The sequence below is a fragment of the Artemia sp. Qi Xiang Cuo genome, chromosome 13, assembly GCF_049724085.1.
Source record: "Artemia sp. Qi Xiang Cuo chromosome 13, ASM4972408v1, whole genome shotgun sequence".
In the NCBI taxonomy this organism is placed as follows: Eukaryota; Metazoa; Arthropoda; class Branchiopoda; order Anostraca; family Artemiidae; genus Artemia; species Artemia sp. Qi Xiang Cuo.
Window position 1 is genome coordinate 59,965,703 of NC_142806.1, and position 26,188 is coordinate 59,991,890.

Consider the following 26,188-nt stretch of genomic DNA (forward strand, 5'->3'; position numbering starts at 1 on the left):
TTTTTCATATTTTTTTCCTGTTGATTTTTCGTATTTAGCCTTTTGGAAAGGGGTTTGCATGGACGATCTCTTTAAAGAATTACCTGTTGACCTTTGCTTCTCATTTAGAGACAGAACCTGTGCTGCATCTGTTTCAGGGTTTATGTTAAAGGAGTCTAAATGTCGCACAGGACTTGCACTGAGCATAGAAACTTCTCTGGCAAGTGCTTCACTAGATGTGGTCGGCATTCTGTCTGATACATACGACAAAAAAAAAACTGATGGTCCTTGAAAACATCTCTAATTGCGGGGTAGACACCACTTGCTCTGATTCCACTGATTATATTCTCAGGAGTGAAAGCCTTTGGATATGCTTTTTCCAGCAGCTCAGCAATGTTATTCACTGATATAGTTTTACATTTGTGGGCAGTCATAAAACTTGCGGCTTCCTGGTTGTAGTAGTCCTTAAGGCGCCCCATGACTATCATTTCTAGAGGTTGTAGTTTGTGACGAGTATAGGGAAGGACAGTTAAAAGGACAACACTATTAGTTTCTTAGCTACATCAAGCAATTTAATGGTGTATCCGCTGACCTAGTGTTCTAATGTTAGAGGTACATGTGGCTGTTTGGAGTGTTTGACTTGAATGATAAAACGCTGCAAGTAAAGCAAAGAATGAGAGGCAGTCATCCAGCCAGAAGTATTTTCTGAGCTGATCGTGATGGTTCCTGGTAAGGCTCCCCTGAGTAACATTTCCGGACACTGTTTCTGTGGGGAAATAAGTGTAGGAAGGACTGTGTTCCGAATGCATTAACACCAGCACAAATCGTGGTCAACTGACCTCTTTCTGCTGACGTGACCTTCCCTACTTACTTCTGGCCTCGCTATACAATGATTTTACCAGGCTTGTAGATGTTTTCCGACCTGATTCATCAAAATTTCAAATGTCTTGTGGTCTGAACATGTGTTTATATAGGCCTCGCTCCAGGTGGTTAAAGAAAGCTCCTACACTGTGACAGTTGAAAGCAGCTGTCCGTCATAGGCTTGTACTTTTTGGCGTTCTTACTGATAGAGTTGTAAGACAATCCATAAAACCACGGTACCAATCTTCACCTGTAATTCCTCCACTGTCTCCACTGCCTTTGCAGTTCCGTTATCCGGTACTTTTGTGCTCTTAATAATGGCATAAGTGTATGTAAATTTACACGCTTCTAGGGAAATACAGTCGAAAGCATATCAGCTATCGTTTTCAAGTAAGTTTTTAGTTCTTTTCTTGTTCCTCTGTATATATTTATCATTTGTTGTAACAGGGTCTAAGGAAACTCAGGTCCAGACTTTTTAGAGGGATATTCAGCTTCTCAACTTTTTTTATGTAGTCTTGCAGCGTTCCTCTAGGGACACCCATGGTACTTCTAGAGAATCCAACGGACTTCTTGTAGAATAAGACAAAAAAAATTGCTGTTTTATTTTCTTCTGGATCACAGCCACCTTTCTTTCTTTTCTCTTCTGTTTTACTTTTAAGCATTTTATCTTGAATGAAATTTAGCAGGAAAAAATGGAACTTCAGTTCACCTACTGTTCTGACAAGATTAAATAACGCCAGAATTAACACAGTTTTGGGTTTTAACCTTGCCTTCAACCTTTAAATATGCTGTTTACACCGCTTTTACAAGCATAGCCTACTTTTGGACACCTTGGTACGGCATGCTGAACTTACCCCAGGTATTGTGGCCGAACATGGGAGTTCGCTATCCCGCAGGATGAAAAAATACTAACAGCAAACTGGTGAAGATGGCACGTCTCGGAAGCTGCCAAAAACAGGCAAATAAAAAGAGAATACAATGCGAGTTTTCTAGTATTCGTAATTAGGCGTAGGCTTTCAGACAAAATTGAACAACATTCCAGAGTTAATCACCATAAAACCTGATCCAATCTGATATTTTTGGTAAAAGTATTAATTAAGGTCAGACACTTTAAAAACATACACTGCCATCTGTCAGAGCTTTTAAAATCAACCAGAAGTCCCATAGGTTCTTATATTGAAACTGTTTGCTTTGGCTAAACGTGGGCCGGTCTCCCCTATACCAATTTTGATATTTAATTTTGCCCAACTGTAAAATTTTGAATTGAATTCTTAGAAGAAGCTGTTATCTAACCGTAATGTGATTTGAGTCAAATCGCTTTTGTGGTGTTTATGTTTTCTGAAAATTGGAAGTTGGATAGTAGGTCTCTTATATTGTGCTGTTGCAGGAAAAGTAGAACATGGAAAATGTTAAAGGCCGAGTTTTAGTGAAATATAGAATGACTAGTTTCTAAAGACCTATATTCAAAGGACCTCGGGAAGTATTAGTAAGACCCTTCCCCCTGCCATCAAGAAGCAGCTGCCCCCCTCTACACAAGATGCTGCCTACGCCCATGGTAGTAGCAGTGGTAGTAGTTGCAATTACAGTATTAGCTGTAATAGTAGTAGTAGTAGTAGCAGCAGTGGTAGTAGTAATTATAATAGTAGCAGCGACAGTAGTAATAATACAAATAGCAGGAGTAGTAGTATACACATGTAAGGCCGTACCCAGAGAGGGGGGGGTTGACCCCCCCCCCCCGAAATGTTTGTCTGACTCGTAAAAACGTAACAAAAATGTATATAAAAAAAATTTGTATGCTTTTTTTGAGTTTTTTTTGTGTAATCCCCCCCCCCCCCTGAAAAAAAATCTGAGTAAAACCCCCTCCAAAAAAAAAATCCTGGGTACGGCCTTGTACACATGGTGTCTTTTGATTAGTTCTGTATCTTCCTCAACGTACGCTATAGGCTTAATACTTTAAACCGTTCCTGAAATTGATATTCTTCTGGGTTTAGTCTATTTTGGTGGAATTTTGTGTGGCTGAAAAACCTCTTCCTAGCTAACTTATCTATTATGGGTTTCCTTTTATTCCCTGTAGAAGAACTGTATTTCTAAGTATGAATATACAATGAGTTGAAGGTAATGGGCTTGAGATTGCTTGTGCAAAAATTCAATTCTTATTGATGGAAGAGTACCGCCAAGTGTGGAAAACCATGTTTTGACCAAGATGAGCCCAGGATTGCACAAAGCCCGCATTCATATTGGAGATCCGAGAGACTTAATTTATTTATGTATTTATTTATGCATTTATTTATGTACTTTTTCTTTAGAAACAGCTCTATATTTTTTATGGCAAATTGGCATCCTGGGATTTTCTGGCCTAAAAAACAATCTATGCAGGTAAGGAGTTTGAGGAAATTCGTTAAGAGCGTAATTTGGAAAAAAATCAGGTGAGTGACGTCATATTTTTGAGCATATTTCAAGAAAATACACAAGTCATATTTACCTCAGTAATGGGGTATCGTTTTTAGTGTCTGTGATTCAGACAAAATTACACAAGAAACATGTGATTGACAAGAAAAATCATGTGCTTGACTTCATATGTATGAGCGCAATTGAAGAGAATAAATAATGTCATTCCCCCCCCCCCCCAACAGGATTGAATGTACCATTTTTGTATCTATGACACACTCAATATTACAAAAGGAACATAGCCAAGTATAAAATACTAAGTGTAATTAGTCTATTTACAAAGGCGTTTTAAGCAGTTTCATAATGCCTAGAGGACAAATGAACAACCTGTACCATTAAGTGTGTGAAGACCAATCCGAGCAGCTAAGGTAAAGGGCATTGAAAAAATATCTAAAGTAATGATAAACGAAAATGAAGAACAAAGAAATGTACAGGCAGAATGCTTGCGTCAACGACAATTAAAACGAAACAAAACAAAAGTGAAGAATAGAGAAACATCTGCTTCAAGGATAAAGCATCGGCAATTAAAACGAGTCAAAAGCAAAAGTGAAGAGCAAAGAAATGTGCGGTTACAATACGTGCGACTACAAGGAGTTGAACGAATTAAAATAGAGAGTGATCAAATGTACCGTCTATATTTGCGTGACAAATCTTTGGATTTTAAGTAAACTGTAGATATGAAGAACAAGAACTCCAAGAGGTTTTTAACGTAACTGATATGTCTGCAAAGAAATTTGGATTATTTGTATTGTTGGTTTCCAACAGAAAACTATCCATCAATTCATCTCTTTATAAAACTTGATGACTGTATACTTGTTGAATTGGGTACCTGTAGGCTATTGTCATTATTACTGTCATTATTGGTGTCATAATTACAGTCATTATTGCTGTTATTATTGCTGTCATTATTTCCGCCATTAGAAATAACTGTAAAATATATTAAAATAATTGGGAACAATTACGTCAAACATACGCAAAACAGAGGATCCCAGAAAAAGATTTTTTTTTTCAAAAAAAAATTAATAGATAAATAATAAATCAAGTACAAAAAGAACTGAAATTACCAAAAATAACACCATGGACACCAATCCTTCATCCTATACTTTTAAAAAGCATGGATGGCATTTACGCTTTACTGAAATAAAATGTATTTTGAACAGTTTCTCTTTTATAATTATGACATTGAAAAATCGAGAATTGTTGAAACTTTCAGGAATTATCATACTTATCCCTCAACAAGGACTTTAGCTTCTCTACTCTCATATTCAGCATGTTTCCTTTTTTTCAAATTTATAGAAATTCAACTGTCAAATCATTTATTGTTTCCTCAATTCGGAATATTATTTTCCAAACTAAATATATTGATTTAAAATCACAAATCTTAATTTTAGAAATTTTATTTTGACATAAATTTTCGGATTTTTGGTATGAAATCAAGATGAAAGATTGAGATAAAGTTCAGTAAAAAGGCAATCCGGAACAGAGTGAGATTTTATGAGTTGATACTATAAATTGAGCACCATAAAGTTCTTAAATAAAATTCAAAATATCACGAAACAAACTTTACGATAAAACTTTAAAATATGAAATTGTTCAGAATTACATTTTTTTTTATTTTTTTTTGTTAAAAAAAAAAAAAATTAGAGACCAAATTGTAGCGATCTCTCAAGACATTGCAGAACATCACAAAAAAGTAGCCGGTCACGAATTAGGTCAACTTCTGATGCAGTTTTTCTTTATACGTTCAATAATTAAAGTGATTTACATATATTTAAGCTGTGATTTATATATATATATATATATATATATATATATATATATATATATATATATATATATATATATATATATATTCAGTATTCTTCTATTGTTTTTTGTTTTCATTCGTGTTTACTGTAAGAGCTTGATATTTTAGTGTTTACTATACAATAAAAGAACCTATGCTAGTACTGTCTATGCATTGGCGTTTGCATTACATTCGCTATTATTGTTTCTAGTTCTACTTTCAATCTCTTTGCTTTTTCTGTCGATACTCTATCGCTTTCTATTATGACAGGTTTTCAATTTATAAATAAATAGCTTATGAGCTTTCTGGTAATTGTGGAGTTTTACAAACCTAATTGAGGCACTAATATGCCTTTCAGAATAGGGTTGTAATTCAGAACACTTTAATTGTCATTTGCTGAATATCATTTCAATACGCTGAATTTCACGATTCTGATTTGTTTGATAGAAGTTTAATTCACTGTGATTAAAGTTTCTGGTATGCTCCGTGCCCAGCCTCTACCACAGGTCTTCTGCATGCGTTATGTTCTTCCCGAACATGTCTTGTTCAAATTTAGTCAGAATATTAAGGCTTGCAGAACTTGGCTCTGCTGATGGCTTTAGTCCCCGTACATAATAAAAAACATCTTCAAGACAAGCCTAGAAAGAATAATAAAAATTCATAAGTTAGGGGATGAATTTAAATACACACACACACACGCACATATATATATATATATGTATATATATATATATATATATATATATATATATATATATATATATATATATATATATATATATATATATATATATGTATATATATGTGTGTGTTTGTGTGTGTATATTAATCGAGTATAATATACGACTTCAATAAAACAGCAAGTATCTTTGAAGTTTCAAAATCAGGTAAAATTAAGCCTGATTATTTGAAGTGTTTAAGTTGGAATTTAGCACAATCACCTACGTTTTAAAAAAATAGAAGATATTTTAAATTGAATTTACAATAAAAAGGCCTTCGTATGCAGTATGCTGTTTTTGGCGGTAAGGGGAATCAAACTTAAAAAAAATAAACATGGGTCAAAATTCCAGAAAAAAACAAGCTAAAAGTATATAGTCCTAAACAAGTTAAGTGCTTTCCTTCGAAGGTTGATCTATCTTTGAGAATTAACGGATTGATGATTCTTGAGTTCTGACAGGCAAATCTTGTTGTATAACTTGGTTATTTAATTTTGTTTCCTTATGTTTAACAGGGCAGCACTGATGGAAATGTAGTGGTGCCTTAAATATTTGACATTTTGAAACGGCCACAAAAAAAAAATCTTAAAAAGTCCTTGTTTCCATCCGTGAAAAGACCTAAAATGGATCCAGGGCCCAGTAATAGAGAACTGCTAGAACTCTGGTGCAAAACCCCGTAAAGTGTTGTAGATATTGAGACCCTTGAATCTCAGTGGCACAGTCGATTATGATTATAAGAATGAACTAAAACAATACAAAAGTGCCGCTAAAGTTCTAGAGTTAATTTCTTTCGGAATTGGTTGAGACTCATTGGGTTTTTTTTAATGATGCAGATGATAATAATGTAGCTCTTCCCCTTGTGAGATGGATCAAGCACGTAAACCCAAGATAGCTGTTGACAGGTTTGCAACAAGCTCCAAAGCTGCCAGTAGCAGATTTCCGAAAGCTGCTGACACTTTAGCAGCACAACTTGTGTTTTGACAGCTTTGCTTTGAGCAAAAGGTATTTTTATACGTAAAATTGCAGAAGAGCAACAATTGTATCTTAGTATAGCTTGCAGTTAGAAATATCAATAGTTTTCTGAATCACAATTAACAATGTTATCTAATTCAGTAGCAAGCCATATACTAGCCTTAAATATTATATTCCATAATTTTATATGTACCATTTTATAGAAAGTACTGACTCATATTTACTTTAATACTGCTAGTGGAGGTACAGTGTTCAAAGTCTGAAGTATACTGTATATAGCTTACTGTTGTTACCTTATGGATGGATTTTGTACACTCCAATGCTGTTGCTGTATAAAATTATGCATACCCAACTGCATGCTTAATACTCATTGATCACTATACTACAACTATAAAAGCACCATTTGATTTTCGGGGAGAACAATATTGACTGGTAGCCAGGCAGTCACATGTATTATGAAGCTGTGACATTAGTTTTACCCTAATCTAATCTCTAAAATAAACAGAGAATTGCTGCTACATTGTAGTGTGGCTGTTTTAGACTACTAGTCTTCCTCGTTCCAGCTTTCCCGTTACCTGCTTTACCTTTGTGTACACCTTGATAGCTACCAGCCCTTTTAAGATTCTTTCAAATGACGAAAAATAGTTTTGAGAGGATTTGGCTATTTGTGCAATATTTGGACAAATACTCACATTCGGTTGAAAAGAAGCGGAGTAAGTAAAAAGTAAGTTAAGTCGGTGTTAAAATAACAACGACTTAAAAGTAAATTTTCACATAGCAACATTGAAACTCAATGAGCTTATAGTTTGAAAAAGTTTTAAAAAGCAGCAGCGTGAGAAGATATACATCTCTTCTTGTAGAAGAGATGAGATACATACATCTCGTGAGAAGAGATATTTCAGAACATATACGTTTATTTGCTCATTTTTAGAGTTTTGGTTCCTGTTGGGTTGAGTTATTTACAGTTTATTATCACAAATTGTTTGATCAGTCTTCTAACACAGATATCAGATAGCAGAGCAGGAAATAAGACCAACCATTTGTAAAAGTAAAGTTTGGAAATAATATAAAACTTTACAAGAAAACAATCTGAAAATAATAATCGAATTTTTACTTCCGGCTATAATATACAATTTTTTATGAATCATGTTTGGGGTCGCTTCTGTTTTAATCGACTATTCCCCGTATTTGAATATAATATATAGCGTAATTTCGTCTCATTAAGAGGGACAGAGAGGAGGGGCTGCAATTTTTATGGTAAGAAGATTATATTTAGGAAAAGCTTTGAATGGCAAATCCAATTCTACCACATTTTTTATATTCTATTGTTCTTATCTCAGGATTAGCCTTCATACAGGGTTTATAATTGTTCAGGCATAAGAAGTTGTGGAGTTAGGTCTAGGTATTTAGAAAAAAAAATCTAATGCCCTAATTCGAGCAGAATATCTATTCCGTAAAATTTCATTCACTTACTTAACAACTTTGCTAGATCGCAAAAAGATCTTAGACCGCAGATGAACCACTGAATCAAGCATGGACGCCTACCAAAAATATTGCAGCGGGTAGGGCAGCAGAATAGCAATGGTGACAGGAGGAGGAGGATGAGGGGAATCCATTTGAAGATAAAAGATTATATATAAAATAAAATTCTCAAGGAAAAAAGAAAAATACTTAATTTTTACATACCAAATGAAGAAAAATTCAACAAAACTGTAAATGGTGAAGATTCCCGGAAAAAGATAAATTCCTTTAATCGATACTTATGTATTATACCGCCAACACTCAATAAGTGAAGTTAGGTTAATCCTAATGAAAAATACCAAAACATGATGAAAATATAATACTTTAGAAAGTAATTTCTGCTATATATTTGCAAATTAGGGGAGGGGGTAACCTGACCTAAACTAGCATAACCTCCCCCAAATTAATGTGCAAATACATAGCCTAAATTATATAATTCTGTTATTATATATAATTATATATGATCATATAATTCTGGATTTTTGACCCAATTCCGTTTGTATAATTCAATGTTTTCTGTCACCCGCCACTTGTTTTTTACTGAGCGTAAGCTAATTGTTTCTTAATACAGAATGATAAAAACCGGTTCGTTCTCAAGTTTTACAAAGCGTAAACTTGAGTGGTGGCGGTATAATACATAACTACCTTTTTAATCTATCACGCATTCAATTATTATATATTTAAGGTTAATATATTATGCCCAAAGCCTAGAGTAAAAGAAAGTAAGACTCAAACTAAATTGCAGAAAATAAGAGAAAAGGGTATCATCTTTGAGGGGCCAAATAATTTCAGAGTAAAACGACGGTTATATTTTGAAAGAGCATAGCAAAATCATGAGTGTTATGTTCATCTAATTTATAGCTCGATAATAAAAATATCTCCGAATTTATTACGAAATCCCCTCCCCCCTCTTTGCATAGGTACCAGGCTTTCCTTTTTTCATTTTGGAATAAGTTTTAAATCTATCTCTCTTATATTTTCAGACCTTTAAAAATTAAACAGAATACAAAAGAAAACCAAATTTAAACTCACAATCCAGCTGTCTAATTTAACTCTCTTTGAACCGATGCTCAGAATTACACTGAGTGAAAACGTTTTCAAATGAAATTCTGTACCATGAGTCACAAGAGAATCTTTGATGAAATGGTATAGTCTTATAAACATTATGCTTTTAACAGCCTAGGAAGAAATGTCAGTCATTCAATGGTCTATGTCTGGTTTTTAATGTGTAGTAAATAATTGAGGCAAAATGTCTGAAACGTAGTGAAAAAAGTATGCAAAGTTAAGTGAAAGAGGGAGTTACTAGGAGTGGATTGTCGCTAGTTATAAATCACTCGAGATGGTAACCCTGAATGAAAGGAGATTTCTTGGGGAACCGATTTTTTTCGAGAAAACAGATTTTTGGAGAAATCCCCAAAATTTGGAGATAGTGGAACCACTGATATTTTCAGACAGAATCTGCCAACAATGTCATGAAAATAGTCAAGTAGGATTGCTACTATACTACCCCAATTTTTGCAAGGTGGAGCACAACTTGTGTTTCGACAGCTTTTCTTTGAGCAAAAATTATTTTTATATATAAAAATAGTATTTTCAGACAAAATCTGCCGACAAATTTGAAAACTGTCAAGTAGCATTGCTACTTTGCTACCCCACTTTTTGCACGGCGGGCTGTTGAGTACGTTTTATTCACTGAGTTCTGCTTGACGGAAAGACACAATAATCAGGCCCGTCTCTTCCCAAAGAGATCAGATCCTATGTATTCCATATAAAAAATAAAAATAAAATAAAGCTTCCGTCTGGTGGATATAGTGAGGAAAAGAGCATAGACCTATCTCCACTCAACTCCCTACAGAGATTTAATTCGCTCTTGTCTCTAAAATACATAACTAGGAAGTTAATTGTTATTTCTGACCAGGTTAAGTTGAGATCCACTAATTTATTTGCTATATACCATGATGAATCGAATTTAGATATCGTAACCCAAAAACAAAACGGAAATAAACTACATCTATGTTGCAGTGTATGAAACACTGTTCATACTTGGTAGTTTTTTCTGACAGGTGCCCTGATGTAAAACAAAATCAAGGATCTTCTTCCTTCAGAGGTCAATTTGTATTCAGACCTAAAAAAAAAGCCACAGAGTAGAGTATAGTTCTCACTTTCCACCAAGCTTACATCAAGATCTCACAATCACTTAAGTTACATGTTCTGTTTATAAGAACTTACTTTCTTCCTCTTTATCCACACAAGTAGTGTCGGCTCAGGATCATGAACGACCACAAGTGGGAGAATAGTTATTGACTTACTGACTTAAGTCCCATCCGTCCTCGAAGGCTGTTTTGGGGCTTCTTCATTCACTATGTTATTGATGTGGCGTCTGTATGAGCACCTATCTTTAGTCAGGCGTAGAAGTTGTGGCAGGTTGAGTGTAGAGAAGTTGTCTTCCCATCTTTTCGGGGGCCGACCTATGGGGCAAGAACTATGCACGCGACCATGGAAAACTATTTTCGGAAGACGAGAATTTTCCATACGCTGGATGTGGCCTAGCCACCGGTTGTTGCAGTTTTGTTTTTTCAAGTATGGTGGGTTTTATTTTGAGCCATCCAAACAGCCTAATATTAAAGATCTTGTCCAGTTACGTAATACCCATAATTCAGCAAAGTGACTTTGTTTTGAATGGGGCTAGGTGACCTCGGTCATCTGTTTTGAGGTTCCACGATTCACAACCGTAGATGGCAATAGGGGTAATCACTGCTTAAGAGTCTTGTTTTCAGCAGTGTTGAAAAAATTATTGGTCCTCCAGATCGGCATCAAGGCTTTAAAGCTAGAGCTGGCAAGCGCCAGGCGCCTATTAAAATCTTTCGAGTGGTTGTTATCGGATGTTATAAGGCTACCAAGGTAGGTGAAATCTTCGATCAATTCTATATTATCACCAATGAGCTGGAGGCTTAAGCCTTTTTGGTTTTCCAGTTTTTATGAGCAGAGCATGGCTTTCGTCTTTGAGGAATTGATATTCATTCCAAACCGGCTAATGGTTGACTTGATGTTTTCAGCCTGGGACTGAAGATCCCTAAGGTTCACATTTACTTGGTCTTTGTCATCTGCATAAGCTAGTTTGTCAATCAATATTCCCCCGATGAGGACATCTGACAAGTTGTCATGGAGTGATAGGACAACGACAAGGAACAGGTTAAACAATTCCAGTGAAAGCAAGCCACCCTGCAGCACACCAGTCGATGTTTCAAAGCTACCGGAAAGCCCCTGTCCCGTCATGATGCAGCCTCTGAACTCTGAGCACATATCTTTAATCAATGATACTAAGTTCTGTGGTATACCAAAGTGGAGAAGAATTTGCCATAGACCTTCCCTCCATACGAGGTCGAAAGCCTCCTTAAAATCAATGAAAAGGTGGAAAATACTACGTCCAAGTTCAAGATATTTTTCCATAATCTGATGTAAATATCTGATCAATCATTTACCTGTTTGGGCGGAAACCGGCCTGATATTCTGAAATAACATTTGAATATATAGCTCTTATACGCTCCAGCATTACTCTAGTGAGTATTTTAATGGCGTGGCTCGTAAGGCTTATAGGCCGGTAGTTATTCACAGATTGCTTTTGAGCCTTTCTTATGGAGTGGAGCTATCGTGGCTTCACACCAGGAGGGGGGGGAAGTGACCTTCTTCCAAAGCAGCAGTAGCAATTTTGAGTATAGGTCAACAAGGGTATTGCAATTTACTTTTAGTAAATTTAGTAGTTTTACTTTTGGATTCCATATGGGCCTGCAGATTTGTTTGTCTTTAAACCCTTGATAGCCAATTTTACCTCAGAACAAAGAGGAGGTGGGCTTGGGTTTGCGACGATTACGGGGAGGCTACTAAGCACCACTGGGTCTGGGAGGATCGTTGAGTTTAATTTGCTCTCAAAGTGTTCTTTCCATCTGGTTTGGATCCGGTCTGTAGTTTGGATCTGGTTATCATCTTTATCGAGGAGGGCACAGGCTTTCAGTCCATTTTTTGGTTAGTTCCTGCAGTCACATGTACATGAAGTGAATATCACCTTTCTTGAATTCCATTTCACCTTGTACATATTGTTCCCTTATGTAGGAGTGGTGAGCACGGCGAGTGAATTTCTCTGCCACACGTCTCAGTCGTTTGTACATAACCCGACTCTCTCTATCTAGTTTGTTAGTGGCCAACTTTGGGACAATTTTTAGGTCTAATTTTGGGACTCCTAGGGTCGATTGGGCGACATCACATATAACCTGTGAGCTACTCTTCACAAGATTATCGATGTCATCCTTTGATAGAGTTAGTGGGGATGTAGAGAGGAGTTCAGAAATTATTTTGAAAAGTGTAGCGGTGTATGTTTGTCGGATAGTTTAGTTTTTCAAAAGGTCTATTCAGAATCTGGGGGACTTTTTGGAGATTTTCGTGGCCGCTTTTAGACGTAGTTTAAATAAAGTCATAACAAGTGAGTCGTCACTATTGAAGTCGCCGCCAGTCAAAGTAACTGTGTTTGTGACGGAAGATTTCCAGCGTCTAGATACGAAGATATAATCTATTATATTCTGAGTCCTTCCATCTGGAGAGGTCCAGGCTGTATTATGTCGGGTTCTGTCTTTGAATGTATTAGTGATAAAAAAAATTCACTATCTTGGCAAAATCTGATTAGGCACTCGCCTCTTTTGTTCAGCTGGCCATGGCCAAATTTACCCATCATGACCTCGTTGTCAGATGGGTCGTCACCGACAATGGTGTTGAAGTCCCCGATGACAAACGCTATATCTTTTTTGGTACGGATTCCACTAGACACTGAAACTGGAGATAGAAGTTTTCAGATTCTTCATCATCTCTGCTAGAGTCGGGTGGATATACATTGATGATTGTGTGAATCGCTGGTGTGCCTTTAAGCAGGATCATGATCAAACGTTCTGAGATGGGTGTTGCTGCGATTAGTGATCTCTTAGCCTTACTGGAGAGTGAGAAGCCTACTTCCAGCTGGTGCTTCCCATCACTACATCCTGAAAGCATAAGAGTAGCGTCATCTAGTTTTTCTTCGCCAGTGACTGGGAGGTGGGTTTCGGATAGGCCGACTACGTCTCAGTTGTAACAATTTATGAGTCTCAGGAGGAGTTCCTTTTTTTCTTGTTTTGAAAGCATTCTGATGTTGACTGTACCAATTGCTAAAGTCGATTTAGGTGATATAATGGCCTCCAAGGGTGGTGTTGTCAAAGTTGAGGTATTCGCGCGATGTGCGGCCGTCGTATCGTCGGCTGCCTTGGACGCAGTAGATCTAAACGCATGGCCATCTTTGGTTACCCCGGACGCGGTAGCACTGGTCTTACATTCATTTGTTTGCTCATAATCATCATAAAAGTGAAAGAAGGGGATTCATGGTTGACGTCAGGACAGCGGTAAGCCACTCCTCTCTGTCCCTAGCTGGGGCCGACTATATCTGCTACGGATAATGCACCCTTATGGCATCCTGCATCAGCAATAGTTTACCCATTGCTGGGGGAGTGGATTATGACTGGCGGGACGTTTCCACATGCCGGAGAGATCTGCCTAGTGCACATCAGAGGGGCCATCCTCCTCCACCACCTGTATTTATATCCCCCAGGTGAGGGTGTTTCAGTTATATTTGAAGACCCCCAGAAACTGGGTCCCCCCTTAGTCCATGCCTCCCATCTCCATGCAGAAATCCTACATATCTGTAGGAAGTTCCCCTATCCACCACCTGGGGACGCACTGAGTGGCCTGGGGGAGGCTCCTGCTGAGAAGGTAACTCAGTAGGTACAAGTGGGAGAATAGTTATTACTACCCATGAAATTTTACTGATTCCTGAATGTTGGGGCACGTGCCCCTTTTTTATCTGATAAATGTCTCTTTTCGTTCTTACATAGATTTACGTACAATATAACTGTAATTTAAAAATTAAAATCTCGGAGAGGATAGCAGGGTCTCATTGTACAAATTTCACAACAGGGAAGAAATTTGTTTGAATTTCCATTTTTTATCTAGCTAAGTCTTGCCATTGAAAAACAATTTATGTGTGAAGCAAGTTGAATTTGGAGTTGTAATAAATTCTTTGGACTTATCACGTATTTTATCTTACCTTTTTGTGACATACTCTTTTCGAGTTAAATTCCCTTCTATTGGAATTGCCATTGGTAATATAAGTGAGTTATTTTGCTTCGGCTCTCTTAGACTCTCTTCCTCAAACCCTCGTGGAGTTAGGAAGGGAGTATTGAAAATTACTCTAAAAATCGTTGTAATATCGACCTGAGGGCCCGTCTTCCTCGTGGCATCTTAGGCCAAATAGTATTGTACTTACTCTCCCCGTAAATAGTACACTTGTCTTATCCAAACTGGTCTCAATAGCAATGTGGAAAGAGCTCGTAAAACCAGTGGGATTGTTCGAACATGCTACCTACCATACTCTATTAGAGGCCATTAGTGGCACATGTAGTGCTGGTGCCACATACACCGGCACCGCTAGAGTCGTTACACTGGTGGCATTAAGACAAATAGCACTATCTAAACCCTAGTAGAGAGCTAAACTCACGTTTTCTAGGGGTTTGGGTCAAGCTCTTCGCCTATAAAAATAGGCTACATTTATAAATTATAAAGATATCCGCAAATTTAGAAAAAAAATTTTTGAGCATACCAATCCGACAAAAGATACTTATACGCTAGGGAAATTTACTGGGGCTACGCCTAGTTTAAAAAACCTTTTAGGTAAAAGAACACAAAGTAAAAGACTAAAGAGCTTGAGAAACGTTGACATTTTTTTATAGGCAGAGACATTTTTCATAAGAGTGGGAAAAAGAAAAATATATTAGCTTGTATTTTTGACCATTTGAGGAATTGCTTTGATATGAATTGAAATCATTTTTGTTAGCTGAATTTTGAATTTAAGTCAGACGGATCAAAAAGAAAAAAAAAGTCAATGTCTCTCAGACAAGGAGAAGACTTAATTAAGTTAGTTGTAAACTCAACAAAAATTATCGCTGCAAAACAAAGGAAATAATCTTCAGATCTTAATTTATATGGAACTCCCGCTAGGACTCTTCCAGAGAATTTGCCATTAATGGAAACACAATTTTTGTCACTTGGTAAAATGGCACATCCTGACCCCGTTTCTGCATTTGTATCTTCCACAAAGACGGTAGGATCCCCAATTGAGGCACTTGAAAGCCGCAATGTAGCTAATACCTGGTATCAAAAAGAATTATTTCTACAAACAGGATGCTAGGATAAGTAAACAGAGAGGGGTATAGGCAGAATATATTTGCGAAAGAGCACATCAGGTAGTATAAAAGAGTACCAGTTGGATACAGAGTCTGTAATCTGTGGAGAAAAAAATATTTTATGAAGATACACAAAATCCAGAAAATATAATTTTAGGATTTTTGGGAGTCCCAAAAATGTAATTACGTAGATTTTACGAAGATCGTGAATTACATAGTCCAAAAGAGGCAGAAAAATAAACTAAAAGAGGAATCTAGGAAACAGAAAGAGAAGACTCATGGAATAGCCAAAAAACAAAAGGAAGAGGCTGATAGATTAGCCAGGATACCAAAAGAGGAGGAAGATAGAAAAGAAAACAGAAAGAAAGAATAGCCAGGAAAAAATGAAAAAGTGGATACGAGGCTATTAATGGAATTAATTGCAGGCAGAATTTCCCAGGCGCAACAACAATTGCCTACGATTGCCTACGACCTAATGTGGGCTACAAACCTCCAACCGCTGAGAGAAAACAAATATTTATACTTGAATATCTAGGATTTTGGAAAAAGGTATGGTATTGGACGGGTGGCGGGAGGAATAATGGGTGTATATGATACAGCCCAAGTTAAAACATATGACACACTGCTTGTGTGGCTTTTCCGCTACATTACGTAAAATACTTTCAAAAGAATTTTTAGGCTATTGGAACTATCTCCAGACCACTTCTGCTAAAAAATCAGTAACGAAACAAAAGGAAATTCAGAAGCATGGAGAGAATTTGAGTACAGACTGACAGGTTTACAACAAAAATGGCTAGAATTAGATGAATACACAATTATTGAAGATGTCGAGTAATTAAAGAAAGAAACAGGAAAACTCTCAAAAAAATTACAATTTAACTGTTATTAGAAAACACGATAAGGGGGCTTAAATTAAACATAAAACAACAACGACTGGAAACTAGAAAGAAATAGCAGACCATTATTTTAGAACAAAAAATGAAGCATAAGGTGCAATTAAGATACAGCTAGTAAGTAATAGGAACAGATACCCGTCCGCAAATGATAAAAGTAGATGGGGTCAATAAAGAATAACGGAAACGACATGCTACCATTACAACTCCGTTGGACACTATGCACCGAATTGTCCAGATATGGAGTTTAAAAGAAGATAAAAGTAGATGGGGTCAACAAAGGCAAACGGAAACAACATGCTACCATTACAACTCCATTGAAAACTATGCACCAAATTGTCCAGATAAGGAATTTAAAAGTAGATCAAAGTAGATGGGGCCAACAAAGGCAAACGGAAACAACATGCTACCATTACAACTCCGTTGGACACTATGCACCGAATTGTCCAGATAAGGAATTTAAAAGTAGATCAAAGTAGATGGGGCCAACAAAGGCAAACGGAAACAACATGCTACCATTACAACTCCGTTGAACACTATGCACCGAATTGTCCAAATAAGGAATTTAAAAGTAGATCAAAGTAGATGGGGCCAACAAAGGCAAACGGAAACAACATGCCACCATTACAACTCCGTTGGACACTATGCACCGAATTGTCCAGATAAGGAACCTAAAAGTAGATAATAGTAGATGGGGCCAACAAAGGCAAACGGAAACAACATGCTACCATTACAACTCCGTTGTACACTATGCACCGAATTGTCCATGTGAGGATTTTAAGAATTCTAGCCAGAAACAAATATGCTATGAAGTCACCTCTTTTAACTGTAAGGAAAATGGATATTAAGCCGCGGAATGCCGAAACACGAATAAATATTAGGAAAGTAACTACAAAACAAGGGCCAATAGGCCCAAAGGAAAAATATGAAAATCCAAAACACATTCACTATTATAACAATCGATCTTGAGATAATGAGGGGATATAGCGACGAAGACCACACTGCCTTTCCATCACAAACAACAAAAGTACGAAGAACAAAAGGGAAATCTTTACAATGCCTGTCTTACAAAAAGATTTCCCTTTTGTTCTTCGTACTTTTGTTGTTTATGAGGGGATATCACACAAATAAGAGAACAGCGTGGATTAAAAGCCCCAGAAATAAGAAATTCTAGGCATTTGCAGAATTACATAATGAATAAGGAACCATGTAAGTAAAGTTGCGGTGCTACGTTATTACAGAGTAAATCGTAAAAGTGCGATGGCTCACGTCTCAACAGAAGTTGCCAATAAAGATGGAATACCCTCAAAAAAGAGATTCGGGAGACGTCAGAAAAATCGGAAGATTTCTTCCACTTTATGACAAAAAAGGTAAATGCAGTGACCCGGGGACAAGCAAAAGGGGAAAGGGAGGTCAGGCCCACCGCTTTTATTAGTATAGTTTACTTTTATATTAGTACCTACTCTAATGTATTTTTGTTTGCTATGATAGTTTATTTAATTTCTGTTTGTTTTGGGTTTCATCTAATCTTTAATTATAATTTCTGGTCGTTTTGAGTTTTAGTTATTGTAGTTTTTATTTCTTCTGATCTCAAGTTTAATATGGCCTTTACTTTTCTTTGAAAAACTTCTTTTTTGGATTTTTATTTTATAATTAATATCTCATAAAGGCGTGTTAAAATAAAATATCTTGTAATACTTAATGAATTTTTCTAGAATTTTATTTTAAAATTAAGTCATAGAATAACTGACCTGTTTTGACACCATTAGGTAAGCCATAATAAGTGCAGCACTTCGATTTACTCCTTGATCTCCTAGTACCAAAACTTGACCGTCTTGTTTCCTTGCTTTAGAAATGAAGGCTACAGCTCCCTAAGAAAAAATAACAAATGCGATCGTTAGAACCATTGTTAGATTTTGTAGTTCTGTGTGGGGCAAACCAAAAAGTAACAATAAATTTTTTTTATCGTTATTTTAACATTATGAACTGAAAATACGTTAAAAGACAGTCTTCTTTCTTTGTATTAGAAATGCAAGCTATGGCTTTCTAAGCATAAATAACATGTTAGAAGCGTTATTAGATTTTAAAACTTAAAAATTTATATTTTGTTGAGGCAAATTAGTCGACGTTACTTTCACACCTTCTCAAAGTTGCTTTAAATCATATGACTTCAACAGGCCTGTTGTTTTCTTGCTTTAAAAGTAAAAGTTACGACTCACTATGTACAAATTTGACATTAGCAGCACCATCAATTTTTGAATAATTTAAAAAGATTTTTCCACTAACTGACTTCTGAAAGAAAAGTAAAGAGCTTCATTAAACAAAAAATGAGCAGAAATAAAGTCGAATCATTTTCCAAGCGTAAAACCACCACAAATCACCATCAATAAATAAATGAAACCCAAAACAAACAGAAGTTACAATAAATAGCCGAGCCGAACTCAAAACGAGTAGAAATTAACATGAGTAGGGCTGACAACCCCCATGTATCCTCAAAAACAGAGCATAACATGCGGTTTATTGAAAAAAAAATACACTTTAATTGTTTCACGTTTTGACTTTAATAAATAGAATAGTTTTATTTGTACAAGCAATCATAGTTTACAATAAAAAATCGAAATAAATGGCGCAAGTAGTTACAAACAAAACAAGAAAAAAGCAAAAAAACAAAAACAAACACAAGACTATAACTTATTAAACACTGTCATGTAAAAAGGAACGAACGAACGAAAGAAGGAAGGAACGAAGGAGGAGAACTGACAAAGTCCCTCGTAAGAGGAATAAAGCAAAGAATTTTGGTTTTTTCTTTGTTGATTTGAAGGCTGTTGATAGTACATTGGTCTTTGAAGTTGCTCATTATTAAATAACTGAATTCGGAAACTGAAACGGAGTTTTCAATGAGATATTTCAGAAGAACTGAAGAGTCATTTGCGTGCTTTAATCTGTGCTCTGACACAGACAGGACAAAGTTATAACATCTAAAAACAACAGCGCTACAAGTTTCGTGCCTTGTAGAGCACCACACTTGAGCTTAACCCGTTTGGAGTTGGTGTCCTTAGGGAAAATGCACTGGAAACGGTCTTGCAAAAACTTGGTCACTAAAAAGAGAATATGCTTGCTTGCACCTATTGCGCGTAGACTTGTCACAGCTATGAAATGGCAAATAACGTCAAAGGCTTTTCGGTAATACACTAGGAGAAGATCGACAATTTCACTTCCTCGGTCAAGCCACTCGACAATAGTGTGATTCATTCTCCCTAAGTAAACAGTTGTACTGCTTCTTTACAAGCATCCGTACTGATATGGGTAAAAAAAACTAGAAATCTGTGACAGCAGCTCGCAGTATATAAACGTTTCTGCCACCTTAGACAGGTTCAGGGCTATTGAGATAGGTCGGAGCTGGTTGCAAGATTTGGGACCCTTCACTTTGGGTATGACGTGAACGTACGCTCTCTTCCAAGCCCTAGGGAAAATTTGCTCTTGGAAACACTGATTAATAATGGAGGAGCATTGCTTGGCAAGGAAAATAGCAAATTCACGTAACAACTTTAAAAGAAGCTTGCCATGGTAGGACGCACAGTTCCTATTCAGCTTCTGAAGTTCCTTGTAAACAGCAAACTCGGAGATTTCATCTACATTATCAATCTTTGCTTTAGTAATGAGAGACTCGATTTCTGAACTAGTGATCGACGGAAAGGCGGTACAGGTGCCAAAAAGAGAAGTTTACTTCCGTAACCAATATCAAGGTACCATCTTCTGTCAATACCGTTAAGTCACGGGGTGTCGTTTTACCAGCAAGTGTTTTACTGATGAATGCCATTTGTGTGGCTCTGTCCTAAGTAACGGCATAATCTTGTCCTTCACATATTGTCTCTTCACTCACCTGTTCGGTTTGACAATATTGTTCCATAATTTGGCCGAAACAACTGAATCGCTATTACTGTGAAGGTGGCACCGAGTCTTAATTAGGTCCTTGAGGTCACTTGTGATCCATGATTTATCAGTATTTGTAACAGTAATGACTTTAGTCGGGAAAAAAGCATGGAACCTTTCCTGAAGTAGGCTATTTAGCCTACTGACTTTGACATTGATTTCCAGCTCGGAGCAAATGTCATTCAATTCGTAGTTGCCAATCTAGCGACCGAATATAGAAATCGAATCTCTTGTTAGTGGTCGCTGAGGAGTTCTGACTCCTTTGGTTTTGGCGATTGTTGAATTTGCTCCCTAGAATATGGTGAAATATTCGGAATACTGCAGGGATCCTAGGGACCGCTGTGCATCATAAAAGTCTGTAAGGTTCGCTAAGATCAGGTCAAGTATCTTGTCACTCTGATGGGTTGGTGCTGCGACAACTTGCCTGTAAATCCAAGACACTGGAAACCAACTGTTTTTTTGTTGGGTTAATGTCACTAGCAGTCGAAAAGGCAGGAGAGGAATGCTTTTGTTGCATTTTGTCTACAAAAAACTGTATGCGCTCAATAAGTTCTTTCCTGTTTCTGGCACTCTCAGGGTATTAGACCGAAGCGACTGTCAAGCACGAGAATCTTCTTGATAAATGTGTTGGTTTACATTCCGTCTGCAATATTTCATGGTCGGATTCAATTGGATCGCTTAACAGCTTTGACGGTAGATCATCTCGAAAGTAAAGTCTTACGCCGCCTCCACGACGATTTAGCCCATGATCGCGACGAGCCTTAAAGTAGCCAGTGTAGCCTTTAATGCACACTGAATCAGAAATAATGTCCCAGTATTCACTTATCATTGTGACTGAGGTGTTGTTCTGCTTGATTATAGCTTCGAGTCCGTCAATTTTATTCTTCAAGAAACACGCGTTACACATGAGTATATTTGGCAGCTTTTGTTTAGCTGAAAAAAGCTTAGGAGCAGGTAGTGTTTTGTAAAAATTGCTAATCACAACCAGTTCACTATACTAAGGAGTGAGCGCAGGCGGCGTTTCATGACCAGGAAAGCAATTTATTGGTACTAGGCAACTTGGTCTACGCGAAAAGACTTTAGTCTTGGCTCTTGTTGTAATTAACACTGGTATCTCCATCCCCTTTTTGAGTCTACCTCCACGTTTCCCCCGATGATAGCGTTTGATAGATGTCTTCGCTATGATAGAGCCATCTGGTGGGGCTTTTAGAAGTCCAAATTGTAGAATCTACAAAATGTAGATGGCGCAGTGGCGCCATCTACATTTTGCAGATTTTGTAGAGGTGAATAAAGTTCATTTTGTAGATTTTTTAGAGGTGAATAAAGTTCAAATGGTGTGATTTTCCCATATCTAATTTGCTTGATAATAGTACTAAGCAAGGTCAGGAACACTAAGCCTTTGGTTGCTTTACACCATCACTACAGGAAACTCGTAAAAATCAGCACAAAACAAGCTAAACTGATATGACGAGGGTCAGCTATTTCATAGTACTCACAGCACCATCCCATTCCACTTATAAAAACAAAATTATTAAGACTTTAAGGAATAAATTTCAGTATACGAATATTAAACTTTCAATCCACATTCGTTTATTTTTTTAAAGTAAAGAGTAAATTATGTTCTGGTCTTGAGAGAAATAGGGGTTGGCAGCCCTATTCATGTCAATTTCTGCTTGTAAACTCCCTGCTCAGTCCCAACTACTAGTGCAGCTGCTTCAGTAGCCGTTGCTATTAAGTAGAATGAATTGTCTCGGGTTAATAAAAAGCATTGTGCTATTAATGCCAACATACCTATTGAATAGCCAAGCACTTCAAACCAGCCTGATAAACTTCTTTATGTACTCGTACTGAAAAATCCGCCCAATTCGCTTGATACCCCGAGTACTAGAAAGAGATTCATAGATTCGGTATGTGCAGATACTAGTGACATATCTGAATTACGGAGAGTCAAATCAGACTGAAAACTAGTGTTTCGCTCGAAAAACACAGCTTAAACCATTGTTCAGTCAATCAAGCCCAACCAAACGCAGATATCTTCTTGGTTAAAGAGCCCTAACTATATTAGTGTATTGAAACGAGTCCCTTCTGACGCATCGGCAGATAAGCTAACTTTGCTGATCCCCAGAACTAGACAGTCTTAACTGCTTCGCATTTCCCTTATGTTCAATGTATTTTTCAGCGGTCGATCGGATTTGGATAAATTTCTTAAGGACTCTGTGAAGATCTATTAGGAAAAACTGCCCACTGAAGAATTTCTTTTCTTACCCCGTCGTTGCTACTCATGCCACAACCAAGGTCACCTAGCTGCCGAGTGCTCCAATAGCCCGGTCTGCTCCAGATGTGGCGTGTCTGATCACGTCTCCAAAAGGAACGATGCAAAAAAGTGTACTCGTGCTATGTTTTGCGTTTCCTGCAAGAAAGCGGGTCATACCTGCTATAGCGTAAAGTGTCCGAAAAACCAGCGAAAGGCAACTCATTAACATGATGAATAACGAAATCTCTAAAATTTCACTAATTTCTTGGAATATAAACGGAAATTTTTCCGAGCGGTCTCTTGTGGTTGACCAGTTTGTGAATAAATATAATATGATATGCCTGCAAGAACATTTCATCACAGAAGCTGGCATAAACCTACTATATCTCTGGCCGTCCTACTCTGTGTTTTCCGTCCCTGCAAAACGTTCATCTCCGCGGGGCCGTCCGTCTAGCGGTATTGCCACGTTGGTTAGCAATCGTCTCGCGTGCAAAGCAAACGAGAACAGAGACAATTTTCTTGCAACTAGACTAAATAACCTGCTAGTTATAAATGTGTAACTTCCAACTGATTACCGAGACGACAAATCTGATAGTGCTTTTGCTATAAGTGATGCCAAACTAGCCCGGTGCCTTAAGAAAGCCGAGCGCGAGTCCCTTGGGTGCATAATAGTGGGTGACTTTAACTCTAATTTAGAAGTTGATATTAGTGCCCAAAACAGTCGTTGTTGCATTCTAATAGGGATACTTGAGAACCGCTTTACTATTTACCGGAAAAACCAGGACTTTTCGTATATCCACCAATCCGGCTCTACGTCCAATTTAGACCATATTGTTAGTTCTAGTTCTTTGCCAGTACTTGAGGCTCTTGTCCTTCCGAACAGTTTCACTTCGGATCATTTCCCAATTCTGTGTATTATCAGTAGGCCTGCCTCGTTTTCCGCTGTGAATAATTAGTCAATATTCACTCAGAGGTGGCATAACGTTCCGGTTTGGCGTAAAATTGATAAAGAAAAGTTTCAAGGTTCTTGTGATCTTGTTCTGTCAAAAATTAGCGTACCGTTTGACCTACTTATGAAATTCTCTCATCGTGATTAAAGAGACGAGTGTCTAAGTCTCAATATTTATTACGCCAAACTGAATCATGCTCTTCTGTTTGCCGAATCCCAAGAAATGTTCAAGTCTCGTGTCAGATAAAAAACTTAAGAAAAAGGATAGTCTTCTAACCCTTTGTTACAATTAGCATGCGACCGAGCTACCTTCTGGTATGGGATATGGAAAGAATGTGGTAGACCACACTCAGGAGTAGGTAAAGAGATTAGAGTTGTATCTAAGCGTAGGTTTGGGAAGGAAATTGCTTGTCACCGCGTACAATTGACATCTGAGCTTTCTGAAAAAGTAATTAAAAATCCAAATCTGTTATGGAAAATGTTTGATAAGAAGGAGTCAGCGGGTACCGAGTCAGATATCCCATCTTTAACATGGATAAACTATTACCTTGATGAGTTTTCAGCCCCAAAACAGGATCTTAACATTTCTGTTCAAGAAAAGCTTTCATTCGTCCTCTCATCAATTCCAGATACAGATTTCATAGTTACCCAATCACAGGTTGCGTCCGCGGTCCGACGGTTGAAAAATAAGAAGTCGGCTGGCATTGAGTGCTCGACAAGGTGCTCGACAAGGATCAGTCACATCTCCTTGTGCCTTTAATAATTGTATTATTGAACCACAGTCTACTATCGAGACAACATGCATAGCTCGTGGCATAGACGTTACAATGATAGCTTACGCCGATGAGATTCTGAGCCCCAGCCGCACAGTCGCAGGTACAGAGACCACCTTCTCCACACTACAATCAAATTACAGTCGCATTGGTCTTGAATTTAACCCACAGAAGTCGGATTTTCTTCTGTTCAACTGGCGCCAAGAAGATGTCTCGTCTCTGAGGCTGGGAGAACTGTCTGTAGCCCCTGTCTCGAAAATTATTTACCTTGGTTTACCAATTGGAAAGGATCTAAAAACTACCCGCTCCCTTCTCATTGGTCATCTCCGTAGACGTCTGACATTTGCTTACAGTAGAGTAGTCTCATCTAAAATTGGTTTCAACCATTTAATTCTGGCTCGACTTTATAACGCAGTGTCCCTTCCCCATTTCCTGTATATAAGCCCGTTTTGGAGAATTTTTCCCGAGCCAGAGAAAAGAAAGCTCAGATCCACGTTTTTTAAGTATACAAAGCTCTTGTTGCGGCTCCTGTCGTGGACAAGAAATTCGCGCCTTGTTAAAAATTTTAAAATTGCGGACCCAACGGTAGCTATAATTGAACAAATTAAACGGTACAACGAGAAAGTCTCTTCCCACCCTTGGTACCGTTTGCTAAGGCAGTAAATCCCTGTCCATTTAATTTTATTTGCACATCTCTTGTCATATTTAGTCTTTCTACCGTCTCGTATCATATTTAGACTAGTTGTTTGAGTCCGTTGATAATGAATTGAAGTTATCAAGTATTTTGCTGTAGGTTAGGTTAGTTGAATTGAAGTTATTAATCATATTGCTTATGTTTCTTCAGTACTTGGGAGTTTAAAAAGTAAAATTTTTTACGTACCTGCAGTGCAGTGTATAATTGAGTTTTTGTTTCTCGTCTTTGTTATTTGTTCGATTATGTGTAATGTGTTGTAATTTATTTTGTGTGTGTGTTTTTTCTTTTTTAGTGATACTCCGTCTTTTGTACCTTTTTTTGACGGGTAATAAATAAATAAACAAATAAATAAATATATATATATATATATATATATATATATATATATATATATATATATATATATATATATATATATATATATATATATATATATATATATATATATATATATATATATATATATATATATATTTATATATATATATATATATATATATATATATATATATATATATATATATATACATATACATATACATATATATATATATATATATATATATATATATATATATATATATATATATATATATATATATATATATATATATATATATATATATATATATATATATATATATATATATATATATATATATATATATATATATATATATATATATATATATATATATATATATATATATATTTTCTGTGTTTTTTGTGTCAGTCGCAATAAAAATATATTTATAACTCAATATGTTCAGCCTTGTTAACACACAGCAGACTTTTTTGAAACTGAATCAATATTCGTCTGGTGTTACATAGGAAATTACCCAGGAAGGGCCTAGTTTATCGACATTAGCGTCATGAATCCCGTGGATTGTGATTTAAAATCTCTGGCAGGGATACCTACACTAGCTATATGAATCCCTAGCGACACACACTTCTGCGTCTTTTAGAAGTTCTTTTAAGCCCCATCAATATGGGAAGAAGATTCTAGATGTTTGAATGTTTGACCACTTCTCTACGTGTTTTGACTACAGCATAGTCAAAAGCTGCCGAATTATGCAGATCTAATGCTTAGAACATCATTGCGAGATGCCATAAAATGACATATTGGAACTCGCTGGAGGAGTATAAACAAAAT

General features: G+C 36.8%; 1 protein-coding gene across 1 annotated transcript in view; it reads right to left on the reverse strand.

The window, feature by feature from the left end:
* Window positions 1-5,159: 5,159 nt before the first annotated feature.
* Window positions 5,160-26,188, reverse strand: part of LOC148945492 (serine/threonine/tyrosine-interacting-like protein 1) — a 34,678-nt gene continuing 13,649 nt past the window's right edge. Inside the window, exons 5-6 of the mRNA XM_089099061.1 lie at window positions 18,184-18,303; window positions 5,160-5,712 (exon numbers count right to left, since the gene is read on the reverse strand). Of these exons, the coding sequence (XP_088955187.1) occupies window positions 5,572-5,712; window positions 18,184-18,303 (261 nt within the window). The 3' untranslated portion in view covers window positions 5,160-5,571. The remainder of the gene's footprint in view (window positions 5,713-18,183; window positions 18,304-26,188) is intronic.